The 16,578-nt window shown below is 52.7% G+C and overlaps 6 protein-coding genes across 6 annotated transcripts; 1 reads left to right on the forward strand and 5 right to left on the reverse strand.

Moving 5' to 3' along the window:
• Positions 1-196: 196 nt before the first annotated feature.
• On the reverse strand, positions 197-2,056 carry BDZ99DRAFT_527171 (DnaJ-domain-containing protein; the record flags this gene model as incomplete). The annotated part of the gene is made up of 2 exons (XM_033726218.1): positions 197-1,702; positions 1,754-2,056. 2 exons carry the CDS (start codon positions 2,054-2,056, stop codon positions 197-199), a joined length of 1,809 nt encoding a protein of 602 aa, XP_033569700.1.
• A 623-nt stretch (positions 2,057-2,679) lies between these two features.
• On the reverse strand, positions 2,680-2,913 carry BDZ99DRAFT_468706 (uncharacterized protein; the record flags this gene model as incomplete). Its single annotated transcript, XM_033721321.1, has 1 exon — positions 2,680-2,913. A coding segment is annotated over exon 1 (156 nt), but the record flags the coding sequence as incomplete, so codon positions are not given.
• A 1,065-nt stretch (positions 2,914-3,978) lies between these two features.
• BDZ99DRAFT_503709 (uncharacterized protein) lies at positions 3,979-5,475 on the reverse strand (the record flags this gene model as incomplete). Its single annotated transcript, XM_033723981.1, has 4 exons — positions 3,979-4,788; positions 4,915-5,126; positions 5,243-5,285; positions 5,356-5,475. The coding sequence occupies 4 exons, from the start codon at positions 5,473-5,475 to the stop codon at positions 4,120-4,122; spliced, it is 1,044 nt and encodes a 347-aa protein (XP_033569702.1). The 3' UTR covers positions 3,979-4,119.
• A 648-nt stretch (positions 5,476-6,123) lies between these two features.
• On the reverse strand, positions 6,124-7,371 carry BDZ99DRAFT_468708 (uncharacterized protein). Its single transcript, XM_033721322.1, has one exon. It carries the CDS (start codon positions 7,276-7,278, stop codon positions 6,259-6,261), a length of 1,020 nt encoding a protein of 339 aa, XP_033569703.1. The 5' UTR covers positions 7,279-7,371; the 3' UTR covers positions 6,124-6,258.
• Positions 7,372-7,682: 311 nt separating this feature from the next.
• BDZ99DRAFT_401009 (uncharacterized protein) lies at positions 7,683-7,955 on the reverse strand (the record flags this gene model as incomplete). Its single annotated transcript, XM_033716202.1, has 1 exon — positions 7,683-7,955. A coding segment is annotated over one exon (273 nt), but the record flags the coding sequence as incomplete, so codon positions are not given.
• Positions 7,956-12,296: 4,341 nt separating this feature from the next.
• Positions 12,297-14,832, forward strand: BDZ99DRAFT_550633 (uncharacterized protein; the record flags this gene model as incomplete). Its single annotated transcript, XM_033726988.1, has 1 exon — positions 12,297-14,832. One exon carries the CDS (start codon positions 12,297-12,299, stop codon positions 14,634-14,636), a length of 2,340 nt encoding a protein of 779 aa, XP_033569705.1. The 3' UTR covers positions 14,637-14,832.
• Between the last annotated feature and the right edge of the window lie 1,746 nt (positions 14,833-16,578).

Below are 16,578 nucleotides of genomic sequence, written 5' to 3' on the forward strand. Positions count from 1 at the left end.
GCCAACTCTCCGCTCAAGAGAAAGCGTCTTTTAAAAAGGAAAGAGAAAAGCATTCCCGAAAGGAGGGATCGAATAGACAAACAAGGTATAAAAGAAAAAGGAAAGAAAAAAGCTTTGAACGCATGGATAGGATAGAGACAACCGCCTAGCTTTCTCAGCAAAGCCTCTGGACATTCTCGTTCTTTTCATAATGCCTTCAGGCAAGAGTTGCCCTCTCGGTCTTTTCAAGCTCAGCCTGCCTTTTTCTCGCTGCCTGCTCTTCCACCGTCGTCCATGCCGGTCTCCTCTGAATGCGACCGGCCCTCCACAACGACTCATCATACCAGTATTTGTTTAGTGGCTCCCCAATAATCGCCATGTACGTGTTGTAAAGTTCAATGAGCCTCGTGGCCCGAAGCAACTCATTGCTTGTTGAAGTCTCTATTGAGAGACCGGTAGTGAATGACGTCGTAAATCGCGCGTAGGCCTCCCAGACTTCGCGCATCGTCGCGCCATCATGAAGGCCCAGGTACGAATAAAGAAATGCGTCGATGAACTCGCCCTGCGGACCTTGCATTGCGTTCGCACTCAGTTCTTCGTCGGTGTGGTACTCAATGTTGACCACCACGTACCCTCCGACGACCGCTCTGAGGACCTCAGGCTCTCTACCCACCATCCTCCAGTTCATCCACAGCTCCCAGTCGTAGTAAGACTTCTTGACCGGATCCCACAGATCAACAGTCGCAGACTGAAGCTCTGCCTGCTTATAAAGGGCCTGCCGCTGGAGCTCGTCGACGTCGTCGCCCGTAGCAATGGCGATCTGGATCTTCGCGTCGTACTCTGTGAGGATCTGGTGGCAGCGCTCCTGTACCTCGTCGATAGTTGCGCCGTTTCGAGTACCTAGTATCTCGTAGTATGTAACACCAAAGACTGGGTCCCTATTAGGGCGTTCTTCCTCCTCGGCGTCCGGCCCAGCATCGATTTTGGCGTTATGGTCTGTCCTAAGTTTGTCGTTTTTCAGGGCCGCAGCCGCTTCTCCAATCAACTTGAACATCTCGTCGGCCTTCTCCTTGTCCTCTGGAGCCATCTTGTCCGGGTGATACTTAATGGCCATCTTCTTATAGGCCTTGCTAACCTGTTCGGTAGTCGCATCTCGTGGGATATCAAAGAGTTCGTAGAAGTTCACGAAAGTCTTCTTGATTGGCTCAGTCTCAAGGTCTCCAGCACTCTCGTTGTTCTTATGTTCTGTAGCCCTCGTATCGGTCTCCGCAGTAGAGGTGGTATAAGCGGTAGGGTCCGGAGAAGTCTTCGAAGATCCGTGGAAAGAAGCAGAAGACGTTGACGGTTCAGAGGCGTGCTGCGTCTCAAACCACTTCTGGGAGGAGGAGGGAGCCGATGAGATAGAGATGTTTGGAGACACGGAGGGTGCCGGCGAAGAAGTCTTCGAAGAGGAGGGTGGCGTTGAGAATCTAGAAGCATTTGAGGGGCTAGAGGGTATGCTGGACGTAGGGCCCTTTGGCGAGATAGTGCTCTTAGTTGGCTTGAGAGCATCGGAGTGAGACTTTGAAGAGATGGAGTGTGCAGACGAGGCCTTGCCGCCATTGTACAAGCTCTGCTTCTTTGACCGGACGGGAATCTTGCTGCTTCGCTTGGTGGTTGCGGATATCTTCTTGCTAACTGGCGGGCCGGTGAATGTGGTAGGTTGAGGGCCCGGCTCTTCGACCTGAGTGTTGTTAGTGGCAAGTTCAGCGGAGGAGTCGCGTATGTCACGAACCTTGGTGTGTTCCTGCTTGTCGCCTGTCTGTGTGCACTCAAGGGTAGTCTTGTTGTCTTCAACCACCTCAATGCCTGGCTGAGAATGCTCTGCGTCCACGCTAATAACAATGTAGAGCGCAAAGATGGCCACGCAGAGGAAACAAAGGTGTATGAAAGGGGCGAAGAGCATGGATGCAATCCAAAAGACGCAGTGGAGACTCATTGACAAGAGCTCGCAGAGGCAATGTAGAGCAATGGTAACTAACACCAGAGGCAAGATGCAGGCCGCGGGCGACCGCTTCTTTGCCGGTCCGACTTCCATGGCGTTGAAACTTGGATGAAGGGAGCAGAGTTTTGATGTTCTCATGGACTTGTTAAGGGTACCCCAGTCAATTGTGGAAGGTGTGTTATGGTGTGGTTGAGTGGGAGTGATCTGGGAGGTGGATGATAGAGGACGGAAGACGAGTCTGAGGGAGCGGCTTTTTGTAGGTGCAATTGATGAATCACATAAGCGGGGCGGAGACTCCCACGCCTAGTGCGTGACTGCACTGCAGCCGGGCTCGGGCTTGCTGTGTATTCACTGAGACGTCTGGTGTCACGTGGCTGAGGCTTAGTCACGTGGCTCCGGTTCAATTCAGCGCGCTGCTCTTCCTAAACAGCAGACTCTTTGACTCACATGAGCGTCCCCGGCAACTAAGCTCCTAGATGTGATCGATAAGGGCGAGCCTAATCATAGCCCCCCTTTTCACTCGTCGTAGCCCCCCTTTTCTCTCCGTGTAGCCCTCCCTAAATTAGGTCTAGCTCCGGCCCGTATAAATATTGTTCCACTAATCAAACTCACTCGCTTGCCTCTATAGGCTGCGTAAAATGGAGAGTATGTATACACAAATTGGAAAGGATGCATTATCTAGGCCAACAGGAGTCTATTCACTCTATCTACTCTAGCTAGTCTAGAAGCGGAAAGCGCCTAGATGGCCTCCGTCCAATTGCAGTCGCATTCCAAAAAAACTTTGCGCACTTGTGGTGGAGTACGTTTGTCATACTTATTACCACATTTTCGTAAGGCATAGCCCTGCGCCTTTGCATAGGCCTGGATAGATGCTATACCAGCCTCTACGGACTTGTAGCGGGCCCAAGGGGGTGCCCGGAGTGGCATGGTATTGAGGTGGGATGTTGGAGAGAATGTTGTGCGTTCACTGGTGATGTATATATTTGGTGATCTTGGCGTACGAGGCAAGCTAGAGGCAAGCGAGTGAGTTTGATTAGTGGAACAATATTTATACGGGCCGGAGCTAGACCTAATTTAGGGAGGGCTACACGGAGAGAAAAGGGGGGCTACGACGAGTGAAAAGGGGGGCTATGATTAGGCTCGCCCATCGATAATGCTCACAAAGCGCTAGACCATACCCGATAAATTTGGACACACCAATATACCACTGCTCTAGCTTCACTATTGCTTGATCAACACCACTGTACCAAACTTCGTCGATGCGAGTTTTGTCAAACTACCTGTCCTACAGCAACTACCTGTCCCACAGCATTGCCAGAAAGCTACCGTCGCTTTTCATGATGGGCTCATAGATAACCTTCCCCTCCTTCTCTTGTCATCGCTCACATTGGCGAGCTAACGACAGCTCAATCGCAAGCTCGTGATCCGACAGCTGGAGCAGCTCGGCCCTCGACGGCGGCTGGGGTGCCATACTGGCACCCCGATGTTGGGTGACGTCAGTGCCTTCGTTGCCGTCGGCGTCAATCCACAAGTCTTTCAGGTGAAATGGAAATGGCGACCGATTCTGTTGCGAACTATGACGTACCGCGTAGGCAGCAAGATCAACAGAAAAAGTTTAGGTGGCCTGAGCGTTCTCTAAGGGTATATATTTCAAAAAATCACTTGGGCATCCTCAAGTTACGGTGGCACAGTGGATTGCTCTGGTGAAGCCAACTAAGAATCGGCTATACCACCTGGGGCTCACTTGTCTACCAAGCGACGTTCGCGGCTTGGTACCACCACCGGGGTGGATGTAACTTTTTTTTCACTTATTTCGCAGATTTTTGTTCTTTCAGACCGCCTGCTCTTCTAGCGTTCGGAGGTGTGATGACTGACATTCACCAGCTTTAGACTCTTGCAGCTGCGGCGGACGGTCCCCAGCCGCTAGCAGACAAATCATCACGAACCTGCCAAGAAATATGCGGTCCGCCATCTGAAACGCTTCCGCAAACAAGTTTTCTATTGCGACGTTCCCCCTGGCCGTCGCCAAGACCTTATTGCCGTGTACCGCGTGGAGCAGGATGATGTCCACAAGGGTTGAGGCCTTGCCACATTTTGGGCCGCCTTCCAGCACAAAGACAGGACGCATTGAACCCATCAAGGCTTGCTTTTGTTGTTCATTTCGTGGGCGTCCGATCTTGGCGCGAGTCTTCCAGGATGACCATCTCGCGGCTGAAATTCGGATTCGTGTTGACATCAAAACGGGACGTCGTCGGCCCCGTGTAGATACACCGGACAATGGCTGCCAGGCCTAGTGCACCTGGCGCGCCGGGAGGCCTTGCCGTTGCGATCCGGTGCATTGTAGTCAGTCTGGCTTTGACACCAGCACTCCATACCGTCACATACACGGTGATGTCCTCCAGGGAATTGTCTTCCAGGTTCACTGGACTATACCCAACGGTTGCGTCGAACAGGAAGTCGAAGTCTACACTCTCCGTTGCAATGATGACACCGTGGAACACTTTACGGTCGTCTTCGCCCCCGGGAAACTTGTCTTGGTCGACTAGGCGGACGACAACCTTCGAACTGACGCCCGGTATCGGTTTTTCTGCCCCAGCCGGCATGCTTTCGCCACTGGCCGTGACGCCGATAAGCCATTTCTTGCGCTCGTCCCGAAAGATTGCCCTGTGCACGTGCCCGCTGTTCCAAACTTCGTCGATGCGGGCTTTGTCGAATTTCCTGTCCCAGAGCATTGCCGGAGCAAAGACGTCTTGCACAACAGCCATCGTGGGGTAGCGGAAGATACCGTCGCCAGTCATGACCGTCTCATAGAAGACCTTGCCCTTCTGCTCTTGTTACAGCCATGGTGGTAGCTTTAGCGAGTTCGCGTCCATAGATCCGGTATAAAGTCCCTCGGTAGATGCTCCAAAGGCATCTCGGTCATGGTAAAACCAGTTGGAATAGTAGCTAACATATTTCGACTGTGTTTGAAAAATGTCCATGACGTCGCTAAGTTGTTGGAGGCAGTCGTCTTCTCCACTGAAGACAATTGGTATTGTGATCTCGATTGTGATTCCAGTAGCTGATTCTGCTACGATCGAGTTGAAGAGGTTGTTCAACGTCTGACAAGCATCGTCCTTTGGACCCGTGGCTGCGGCTGGTTTGAAGGTGCCGTATCTCAGCTCTGAACCTGAGGTGCAGATGGCCGGTTAGCCTAGCTTGACGCGAAATGATATCTCGACGATCGAGGTTACTGTTTCCGCGAACTGCATGTCGGTGATTTTCGCTGGTTCCGCGTACCTCGGCCTTCCTTTGCTATGCTTGATGTAGCTCCATGACTCTGCTTCAATCTGGTCGGCAGAGAGAAGACAACTTCGGCAAAGAAGCCATCGAGGCGCCCAGATATGGCGTACCTTCCCATGATCTCCGAAAAAGCGCGATGGGATCCGCTCATGGACCGCACTTGAATGCTTGAGTTCTTCCTGAGGTACAGAGCTGAGGGGGGCCGCCTGCTCATCGCGGATGGGCGGCATCGCGGGGTTTGGAGGGTTCACAATGGCGAAATGCAGGATGGATGCGATATTGTGACTTGCTTTGATGTAGAGTCAAGGTTGCGTGGAGACAGAAGGGATGGTGGATGATATACAGGTGATTATTGGGTAGAACGAAGACGGAGGTAGGGCAGAGCGGGATTTTGTATCTACGGCGGGGGAGAGACTACAATTGATAAGCTATTGGCTAGCGAACTATCACTTACCGGACCGCCTCGAAGCCGCTGCGGAGCATTCACTACGGCGGAATTCGTTGCGTGGCTTCGGCCTGAAATGCGGCGTCGCGCTCGCACGCAGGACTGAATCACGTAGAATCGCTGCGCATTGACCACAGGGACGGATTGCAATGACAGGGTTGCGATTTTGGGGGTAAATAACGGAGGATCGAGAGACCTCACGATCCTTGGCGTGGTGTTTCATCCGAGCTTTCAACGCAGCTTGATTTCAAGCGGCAGGCAAGGAAGACTTTAGATGTGGACTGGAATCGCACAGGATTCGATGTAATCATAGAGGCAATCGAAATTAAGTTAAGATAAAAGAGAATCACAATAACCTAAAACGGCCTGTAGCTTTTACCATGAGCCCGCAAAAGGTTACCTCTCCTACCTCAAATTTGAACCCATCGACACCATCCCATCGATAGACCTTCTGATTCAAACACCCATCTCATTCTCAAAGCCAAACTCTCTAATTTGCCCTCCGCAGCCCAAGATCATGGCAACACACTTACCACATCGCAGGACCTCACACCGCAAGAGGACTCACTCAAACCTTTTTCTCTTCGGCCCAGGTCTTCAAACCCTCTTTCAACCCATTCACCAGCGCATGATGAATCACATCCTCCTCGAACGACAAATTCTGAACTCTCCACTCCAACCACGACTCCGCCCTCACCCCGTCCGCCGCATCCAACACGCCCACCGCCACGTCAACCATATCCGGCCTATCGTCAACATGATACGCAACTTTGGCCCCACAGACGCCACAGAAGGTCCTACTGACATCCGGGGAGGAGCGATACTGCTTTAACGTCCCGAAGACAGGCCGGTAGGGCGAGCCGTCGGCAAGAGTGATGCGGTCGACAGCAGGATAGATCCAGGACACGATGGCGCTGCCGGAGCTGAAGCGGCAGGTGGTACAGACGTCGTTGGAGGCATACCATTTGGTAGGGTCGGCGGGTGTGAGCGAAGGAGGAAGCAAAGCTCGCGAGGCGGGCGTGGGACGAGCAATGTTGAGTGAGACGCCGCCGCAGTGGCAGGAGGCGTGGAGGATGTCTTCTTTTGGCTGAGCGGCGTCTGCCGTAGCTGGAGCTGGCGCCTTCCAGTCGCCAGATTCGGACGTCGAGTCTGGCATAGCTGCTCCGGCCCATTTTTGCAGTGATTTGCCCCCAACAGCTCCCAGCCAAGTGCTCAACCCACCATCCTTCGTATCTTCAAGGTATATGTGCTTGCTGAAGTCCCAAAGGTTCTCAGTTCCTTCAACAATGCTGATTGAGATGTTCCATTTGTTAGTTTTGCAGTCGTAATCCAGCATGTGGGTGCCGCAGGTGGTGCAGAAGTATCGCTTCACGGCTTTCGACGACGCGTAGGCCGTCAGAGTCGAGAGATCGACCGTCGGGGCTGGGATGTAAGCATGGAAGACGCACAGTGAGCCATGGGTGCGTCGGCAGGTGTTGCAGTGGCAGAGGTGCACGGCGAGAGGGAGTGATGCCGTGGGGACGGCGACGGAGACGTGAGACGCGTTGCAGAGACAGTGAGCCTTAAGTATCGTCTCGAGGGTGGTCATGATGACAGCAGATGAGGGCGTGGCGAAGGGAGAGTTGCATTGAAGTGTAAAGAGGGTGAGGAGTCATTAAATGCGGCTTGGAGTCTTGGAATGTGGGATGGAATACGAGACACGTCGATAGGAGGTACGACGTCGACACGTCGTCCCGTGCAGCGTGATGCGGGGCAAAAGCTGCTAACCATATTAGGTCTTCTTCAACCTCACTCCATCAGCGAGATATGGGAATCTTCCACCGAAATAACAGGATCAATTGTTAGCCCATGAAAGAGATTCCCAGCAACCTGCCATCTAGATGGGGGGCCAGAACACTGGTAAGTTTAGATTTACATAAGAAAACACTCCGACATTCCCGCCATCACCAGCGGCTTCACCCTTTCCTCTTCAGGGACCGCCGGGTCTGCCTGTCACTCCACATAGCGAATCCACGGCGACACTTCCGACACCAGCGCTCTCAAAATCTCTTGCTTCGCTCCGGGATCTCCTAGACGCATCTTCAACCGGAAGGGTGCGATCTCGATGATAGTGTGCTCCTCTTCCATCCGTAACCCACCGCTTCGTCCCGCGGCTTCGAAGTCGTGGGATTCCATGTACTGCGCGAACGTCTTTTCAAAGTCCGCGGTGTACTTGAGCGCCTGCTCATACTGTCTCAGCCGTGCGTTGAAAATCGTAGGCTTAGGACCAAGATACGCTGTCACGAGAGGATGCTCTGGGATCTTGAGAAGAGCGTCAATCGTATTTCGTGTTGCGAATTTCGGGTCGATGGCACCTGCGAATAGCGAGATGAGCGTCGCGTGTGGATTCTCGGCGACTGGTCTGAGGAGCGGGCCGAGACGGCGCAGTGGAGTTCCTTCTCCGAGGAAGCCGTCGTCGGTGACGTTGGAGACCTTGTGTATTCAGCATCTGTTCGAGGAATGGGGAAGATAAAGGGAGATAGGGCAAACCTAGATGCGGTCGAATGGTCGTCCACGATGTCCCCAGGCTGGTAATAGCCCTTGGATTTGTTGAAGGTCGTCTTGAGAAAGCCAGAACTCGAAGGCTTTCTGGCGGAGACGGCTGTGGAATTGAACAGAGGTCTCTTGGAGGTAGACGTAGAGCTTGCCGAAGGTATCGCCTCAGGGCAACCTCGCATTATTCTTCTCTATCACATCCAGGTGTCAGCCGCCTAGAGGAGTGTTGCCCCCATGAAGTGGAGACCAAACGTCACTTCCGACCAGAAAGGTGCTTTAGTGGAGTTAGCAGGCAATTGGAAGAGTTTCGTTGTGTGTAGAGCTGGTTCGAGAAGACCAAACTTAGGGATTGGGTACATTGAACTCTTCGTGACTCCCAAAGTGCGCGAGGACTCTCCGATCAAAGAACCTCTCATGGCTAACCCGCGACGAAGGTTCCCTGTTGAAGATATTCGTTTCGATCTCGAAACGTTTCCAAAGGCGAGACATTATCAGATGTCGACATTCCTTGACCTTGCCAGAAGGCGTGCAGCAAGCGAGAAGATGTTCCCATTCCAGTTTGTTGAAAACCAGACGGAGAGATGACTTCCCAGAAATCCATTCTTCGGAATGAACGTAGGTAGGACTGCTTTTTCGAACACCACCGTTCCCCAGCTGTGTACAAATACGTTCAATAACAGATCGTAGCTCATAGCTCCAACACCAATCCGCGGTCTCGTTGACGATTGCAAGATCCCGCACTGCTTCACAGATCAAATTTATATACTGAGTAATGCAAGACGCTAGGATGGTGGTATTGTGCTTACAAGAATCCTACTTCTATGTTGTCGCCCTGACCGTAAGGAGCACGGACCGGAACTCATCCGACATTCTGTTCCCGAGGCGGGGCAGCTAGTTAGGGATGGATGGAGGATTATGTGAAAGTAGGTAGGACATCCCGCAATCCTATCGCAACGTCGCTCTTTAGTTTATCTTCTAGCCATTATAAATGCTGAGCGCTAGGTCCGTTGAAATCTTGTGTGCGTTCTTCGTCAACTGTCTCACCGTCGTCTTCATCCCTCTAGTCTAAAACAAGCAAAATTGGGACGACATCGCGTCACATCATGATTATTAGTTATTATTATAACGGGGATACGAAAACCCAAAAGCACACCACGCTTCCCATAACCATCATCAACTCAGCCACTCTTACCCAACGGGGCGCAGGCACATGCGGCATTAGAGACCGAAAGCAATGCTACCCCCAACAGCGACGACGGCGGCAGCGAATACTGGCCCCACAATACTACCCAGCCATCCTGCACCTTTAATGCCATGAGGAGACCAGCCGGCAGCACCGGTGAACTGTGGAGGGGGCGAAGGAACAGGCGTAGTCAGCGAAGGCGGCGTGAAGAGAACCTGGGCGTTTGTTAGCGAACAGCATCGTTGACGACATGCCATGCGTACCTTGTCGATGAGGTGCACCACTCCATTAGTTATGACGATATCTGCTTTGACAATCTTCGACGTTCCGTTGACGAGGATACTTCCGTCTGATCCCGTGCCAATGGTGATTCTAGCGCCGGATGTCGTCTTGAAGGTCGCGCCGGAGATGAGGAGGGGCGAGTAGGCGGCGTAGCCCGTGACGACGTGGGCGCCGACTAGAGCGCTGGCCTGGGCGCCCGTGAGAGTCTGGTTGGAGCTTAACGCCGAGATAATCGCGGCGTTGTTGGGCGCGAAGACGGTGACGGCCGGGGTGGCGTCGAGGGTGGTGTTGGAGGAGTTGAGGTAGGATCCGAAGGTTGTCGCTTCGGGCGTTAGGCTTAGGGAACCTGAAAGAGATTCAGGGAGCGTAAAGAAGCTGTGACAGTATTAGTCTCGATAATCAGGAGCTAGCGAAGCTACTCACCCGTCTGTGACGTGTAGGATACCGCCATCGTATGGGATGTCTGCCTTCAGTATTGTGACACTGTTTCCCAAGCCAGAGAAGAGATGGATGGGAGCAGTAGTGTTCGTGCAGACACTTCTCTCGTAGAGGCTCCGACGTGTAGTGGCACTCGAAGTATCTCGTTCTCCATGAGACAAGAAGACTTGAGAGCTGCCACCTAGGTTCGCATTCTGTGTGTCGAGAGTTGGAACAAGGCTTCCAGTGAAACCTCTGAGGGCTGCCGAGTCTACAAGATTTGGAGACAGCTGGTAGAGATACTGAGAGCTCAACGCATTTTGACGGGCCATGAGGAATCTAACTACTGCCTCGTCTGGAGGTGTTGAGCCGTCGGTGGGTACCCAGGCGGTTTGGGCTCCGCCAGAATTAGCACCACCTCCAGCGCCCTGGTTGAATTTGTCGCCGTACTGGCCGGCTCCATTATTCGCAGCAGCGTCGGCAAGGCTGGGAAGTGTAGAACTTGGCTTGACACTGGCGCTGCTTGTGGTTTTGGAGATAATAGAGGATACGGTACTGACGCTCGTACTGACGCTCGTACTGACGCTCGTACTGACGCTCTGCCCGACAGCGGTGCGCAGCGACAGAGTCGAAGCAAGTAGCAAGATGAGACGCTTCATGATAACGGCTCTATGGCTGAAAGTGAGGTAGGAAGCGACGGTATAATACTCAGACTCTAGAATGCAGCAAACGAGCGACTCTGATTCAACAGAGACTTGAGGATGTGACGAAATATAAGGACATGGCAGTACAAATCACGGCATCGCAGACGACATGAATGCTGCTGTAGTTTATTGACCTCACAACAGCATTGCGACCAATTGCACGGGAAGAGTGGGGAAAGCGGAGGTACAATCCGCCGCAATTGAGTATCGAGCTCATTGCTGACCCAATATGCGCTGGTCCGTAGCCAAATGCGGACTGTTCACAGATCAAATTGCAGAGCAGGCTTCACTCAGGCTTCAAGTCCGGAGTGGAGAGTTGGCTCAGAACAGACAACATGCAGATTGATAATCCTACTGCATCAGGCTGCATGACGGGCGTAGTCAAGAAGCTGCGTGATAGGACAGATGGAGGAAGAAAAAGGAATGTGGCGAGCTGAGGTGGTGGCTCCCCCGGACGAGTGGTGCAGCCAGGAGCCGCAAGATGGGGGCCAAAACATCGAGGTAGGGGGGGGCTGCTCAGGCATTAGCGAGACAACCTTGAACAGTGGTGACAGCGCGACGCCACTGAAGCCTTGATGGACTGACGTCTGCGTGCCCGCCCTGCGTCTTTGCCCTGCGTCCCCGAATACAGAGGAATCGCCAGCAGTGTCATCGACAAGGCTGCCGAATCAGAGGCGGCGCGGCTCGGCTCGTATCCTGGGACCCTCCCGAAAGCGACGCCACGGGGCGGGGAGATGTTCACTCTTACTCTCCCCTCCCACCACGCAGGCTGCTCGACATGCAGACGGGTCCCAAGTCGTCAATCAACCGCGCCGACATGTCCGCATCGCCTGAAATCTCCGCATCCGGCACCACGGACCTGGACGACTGGCCGTCAAGAGTTGTACAGCATAGCCGAAAGACTGGACAGAAGAGCCAGTGAGCATACACCGAAGCCAGTGTCTTCCTCCTCTCGTGATTGCAACCACATCGGCGATCGTTCAGCCGTGAGCAGGCTGAGTTTTCAACCCCTACCAGTACATCCCATGTGGACGAAAGAAGTCAGCTGAAGACCATCACTTCCGGTCAGGGAGAACGAGGTGGGTGAGAAGGTGTGTCTAGAGTGCTATACCCATGCAAATCACGTCAAAGCAGTCATCCAACTGGCAGCCACAGTCATGTTGTGCGCGATTATGCGCTACAACACGGCTCTCCAACACCTAACTTGCATCCGGCCCATGCAGCCACTGCAATACTCCTACTTTGCAAGCTGGAGGTCAAGTCAAGCCGCACATTATCCCTCTGTCGTAGCTGGATAGTATACAGCCTGCCTTCTCACTCTTGCCCGTTTCCTTTCCCTTTCCACGCCTACCAAATACGATAGTCCGAGCTCGCACCTCGTATTCTCATCAATCAAGACGTGTATCGCGCTCGGCTTGACAGCTTTGATTCTCGCAAAACCTATTTGCAAGCTGTTAAAAGAACGGGGAAACACACCCATCCCCCATGGCAGAGATTGAGAAGCCTGCAGATGCCCGAGCATCTACTACAGCTTCACCCGCCTCAGTAGCTCCTGGCGACACTAAGACCGAAGGCTTCCCGTTCGAACAGCCGAAGCTCGCTATCAACATCCAACCCGTTGTAGACCCAGATGCAAGACGACAGTACTCGTGGAAAAATGGCGTCAGCGTCATCATTGGGATCCTTTGGCTGGCCCCGGCCTTGACGCTCCTAGTCCTCAATTTCAAAGGCCATATCGTGGGCGCCGGCATTGGGTGCCGTGCCTCAGGATGCCGCATCGACCCTTACTCCACCAACCAAGTACAGCAAACACAGAAACTGGATAAGTCCAATCACGATGCCCTGGGAGCACTACAACTCGTAGCCAAAGCTCTCGAAGTCTGGTTCATGTTCGTGGCCGGCAACCTGGTTTACAATATTGCAGTCAGGCTAGCAAACAAGGACAAACTGCCAATGAGTCTACTCACAATGTACCTCGAGTTCATGGATATTATGTACCTCACAGAGCTGTTCAGCAAGATTTATCACATTATCAAGGAACGGGAGGGCGATGGCACTCTTCCTGCGACGACAAGCAACGCCATGCTTGGGAATACTACCGCGAGTATTGCGGCGATCATTCACGCCACCGAGGAGGCCCAGGCGGCAGAAGAGACGTCCGCCATTGACCCCAAAGAAGCCCGCAGGTATCGCCACATCTTGTATTGGTTCCTAGCTGGTGTAGCAGTTTTATGCATAGCCGCCAACCTGATGGGCCCTGCCACCGCAATTCTAGTGTTGCCGACCCTGCAATGGAAAGACATCAATCAGCAAGACAATGTGGCTTTCGGCGCTCTGAAGGCGTCCTTCAGCCCTAGCGACGAGACAATCGCGGCCGAATGCACGGCCGACATACTGGCTGCTGGAAACTATAGCTGCACCTTAACTCTCTACTCAACAAGCTTAGACGAGCTCGTAGCAGGTGCAATCTCCTCGAACCGTCAGTCTAGCAGCCGAAGGGCTCTAGTGATACCACCCATCTCACAAGAGAACAATTTGACATTCAGTTTAAACATCTCAAAGTCTTCGCCAACGATCTGGGTCCCAAACCGACAAGCCCTGCGCGATTTTTCGGTGGACCTGACGAACTTCTACTCTGCAACCACAACCGGAGACTTCGACCCAGCATACGCCGATTCTAGGCTGTTCAACCAGTCGCTTGCCGCGCAATTGCAACGCAAGGGGCCTACAGTTGGAATGGCTAACGACTGCGCCCTGGGTAACATAAGAAACTTCTCGCTCTCCAATACGAAAAGCATCTACTGCTTCCCACGAGCGAAAGACGACAAATGTATTCGGTGGGGCCCTGGTTGGGCAGACACACAAAACTCCGCACAATTCGTCATCAGGGACAGTTCTCCGAAGAAAGCCAACCTAACTGTTACCGTCTATGCTACCACGCAAGCTGCCTATCTTGTCAACGATCCATGCGTGCAAGATGGCTCTTGTGACTGGGACGCTGTCTTCGCTGCCACACCTTCGCCCGAGTACCGGAACATCTCTTCTGGCCAGCTATCATTCCAGTATTCCATGCCCAGTTACTCAAATCTCACAGTCATTTGCGATTCATCCTCCTACCTCAGTTTCGCCAACTACGTCCTGAACCCGTCTCCCCTCGCCAACATTCTCAGCCTAGTCGAACTTGACGTGTTGGACGACAGCCCAAGCGGACCGCCGGACTACTCCACACCCGCGATAATAGACGTTCATCCTGACTGGCTCCTCGCCGCCTGGGGAGCCAACCGCGGCGGTGCAGTAGCAGGTGACCGTGGTGCAGCCATCCAGTTCATCCAAGCCATCCAGGACTGGATCTTCTACGGCGAGGTAACTACGCACCAGTACGCCATCGACTTCAACAGCATCCATCAGTACACCATCGTGCAGGCGCTGTCCATGATAACATACTCCACCACGCCCCTCGCCTCCTCCGCGGACCGCCGCGCCCAATCCCAGAAGCTCAAGGACAACCCCAAAACGGCCGCGACCCTCAACTCTTGGGCTACCGTGCAGCTGTGGGCGTTCGGTATCGACAGCCGCACCTCCAAGCTCGGCATCACCATCATACTAATCGGTTGCATCTGCGTCATCGCCCGCACGGCGCTGTATTTCGACGAGAGCAAGAGCCCGCTGGAGATTGTCGTGGCAGCGCTGCAGCATGATCCGCCGCCGGAGCAGGTGGATAAAGATACGGGAGCGCCAGTGAGGGTGGTGTATAATCGACGCACGAGCTCGTTCATATTTCCGTCGCCGAGCTCGCCGCCGGGGTCGCCTATGCGATCGCCGTAGGCTGGAGAAGGTTTGATGGGAAAAGGCGCAATGTGAGATGTCGTACTTGGGGGAGTGGGAAGGCTTTGGAGACTGTGAGGCGGCAAATGATGTGGTTACACAAGACTTTCGTTTCAGTGGACTGGATATGGATTGACGGTTGAATGAATCTCGTTATATAGATTGACATGACTTTGGGATTTAGTGGAATATATACTCTTAGTACTACAGGACTTAGCACTTCGTCCTAATATTGCTAGTAGTTAGACTTAGCCAACAAAGGCCCTTATGAGATCGTTGACTCTAACGCAAATTCCCGCAGGATCTAGCACTTGACATTCATGAATACAATCAGGTGAAAACCGCAGAGCGAATATGAGCTAAAACTAGTATAACCCTGTCCCCGCATGAATCGCGAATTTTTCGTAGTCGCCGTGAGCATGGTCTCTTATAGGCTTAGGAACGCCTCCACTCACTCCATCATCTACGTAGAACGGAGCTTCCCATCCTACTTAGACAAGCGGCTACAAATCATCTCCTTGTCAACCTAAGCTTTATGCTAGGCTTGATCTATAGCAAAGCACCGGATCTAGTTACAAAAGTTGAGCTCACGGTCGAAGAACATGGAGTTCGCTGAAAAGACAGCGTCCGCAATTGTTTTACATTAACCGCTCGTAGCCCATGTTATCCTCACAATATGCCATAAAAGTGATCGGTAGCAGCCTACCATCTAGATTCCTGAGCACAACACCAAGCAAATCCTGCTACATAATCCCACATCCAGATCTTCTGCCATCACCGCAACACACAGCAGCAACTTGAACGCCAGTAATGTTGATCTCTCACGACTCTGTCCCACCCCACTCCACCACTTTCAAGGCATTTCCAAGATTCAAGCACTATCCAGCCCAATCACTACATCTCCACATCCGCCGCCTCTATCCAAATTCTGGCTCGGTAGAAAGTTTCGCGTGGGTCTGTTCTTCTATTCCACCGGAGGGTAGGTCCTCAGGACGTGTTGTTGAATTTACATGAATTAAATTGAAATGTGGTTTGGAGTCACTCTGCACTCCACACTTTTCGGTGACCGAGTTACCAGATGCGGTAAAAAGCACGGACCAAGAGAAGGGGTAGCGAAAGGGGTTTTTAAGAGGGGATGCGTCCCCTCTGTAATCCGCCCGCTACTCTACCTACTGCAACTAATAGCACCCCCCCTTCCGCCAGCGCGTCCATAAAACTCCCGGGTGTCGGGGTCGCCTACCTGCCGCACCCGTGCGTGAAAGATTGTGCTGAGGATTAGCATTTAACGTGGGAGATTAAGTTAACTATCTCTCCTAAACCCCTCTAACAGTGCTAAATCGGGAAATTTGTGGGAATGGTAAATGTTTAGTAGGCTATGGATTCTTGGGAGAGGATCGGTTGCGCATCATGTACAGCGTCTTCCTGCGTCCGGTGACCTGGCGCGGAAATCAAGCCACAAAATTACTGTATAGGGTACCAATTCCGAACGCCTTTAGGGGGGAATAACAGCTCCCTAGCCAATGAGTCTTCAAGCCACCTCTTTAATAGCCCAGAAAAGGAGATTTACAGGGGTCGACTCAGTTTCCGCGCTATGTCACCGGACGCAGGAAGAAGCTGTAGATTGAAGGTAACAAATGATGGTTTATTATGCATTGATTCGCCGGAAATACTTGGAAAGATGACCCGAAAATAGAATATCGGCTATGCTCAATGTAGATTAGTTAGTGGCATACTCTAACTTCATCTCGTCTCAATTCTCAACTTTCTCCCTCCATCTTCCCAACTCCTTTTCAACGACGCGCCCGCTTACCTTCGATATCAAAACTTGGCCATTGAGCTTTGAAGCAGTTCATGCATCTCTAAGTTGTTTCAAGAAATTGCGCCCTTAGGACTGTTGATTGCTAGGGGTTCCAGGTTCTAGGCATCCGCCAAGAGTTCGGAT

This window comes from Mytilinidion resinicola (genome assembly GCF_010093595.1).
Source record: "Mytilinidion resinicola strain CBS 304.34 unplaced genomic scaffold BDZ99scaffold_30, whole genome shotgun sequence".
Classification (NCBI taxonomy): domain Eukaryota; kingdom Fungi; phylum Ascomycota; class Dothideomycetes; order Mytilinidiales; family Mytilinidiaceae; genus Mytilinidion; species Mytilinidion resinicola.

What these genes read in the sequence shown, in the direction of transcription:
- BDZ99DRAFT_468708 (XM_033721322.1), bottom strand. Translation starts at nt 7,278, where the DNA reads ATGACCACCCTCGAGACGATACTTAAGGCTCACTGTCTCTGCAACGCG.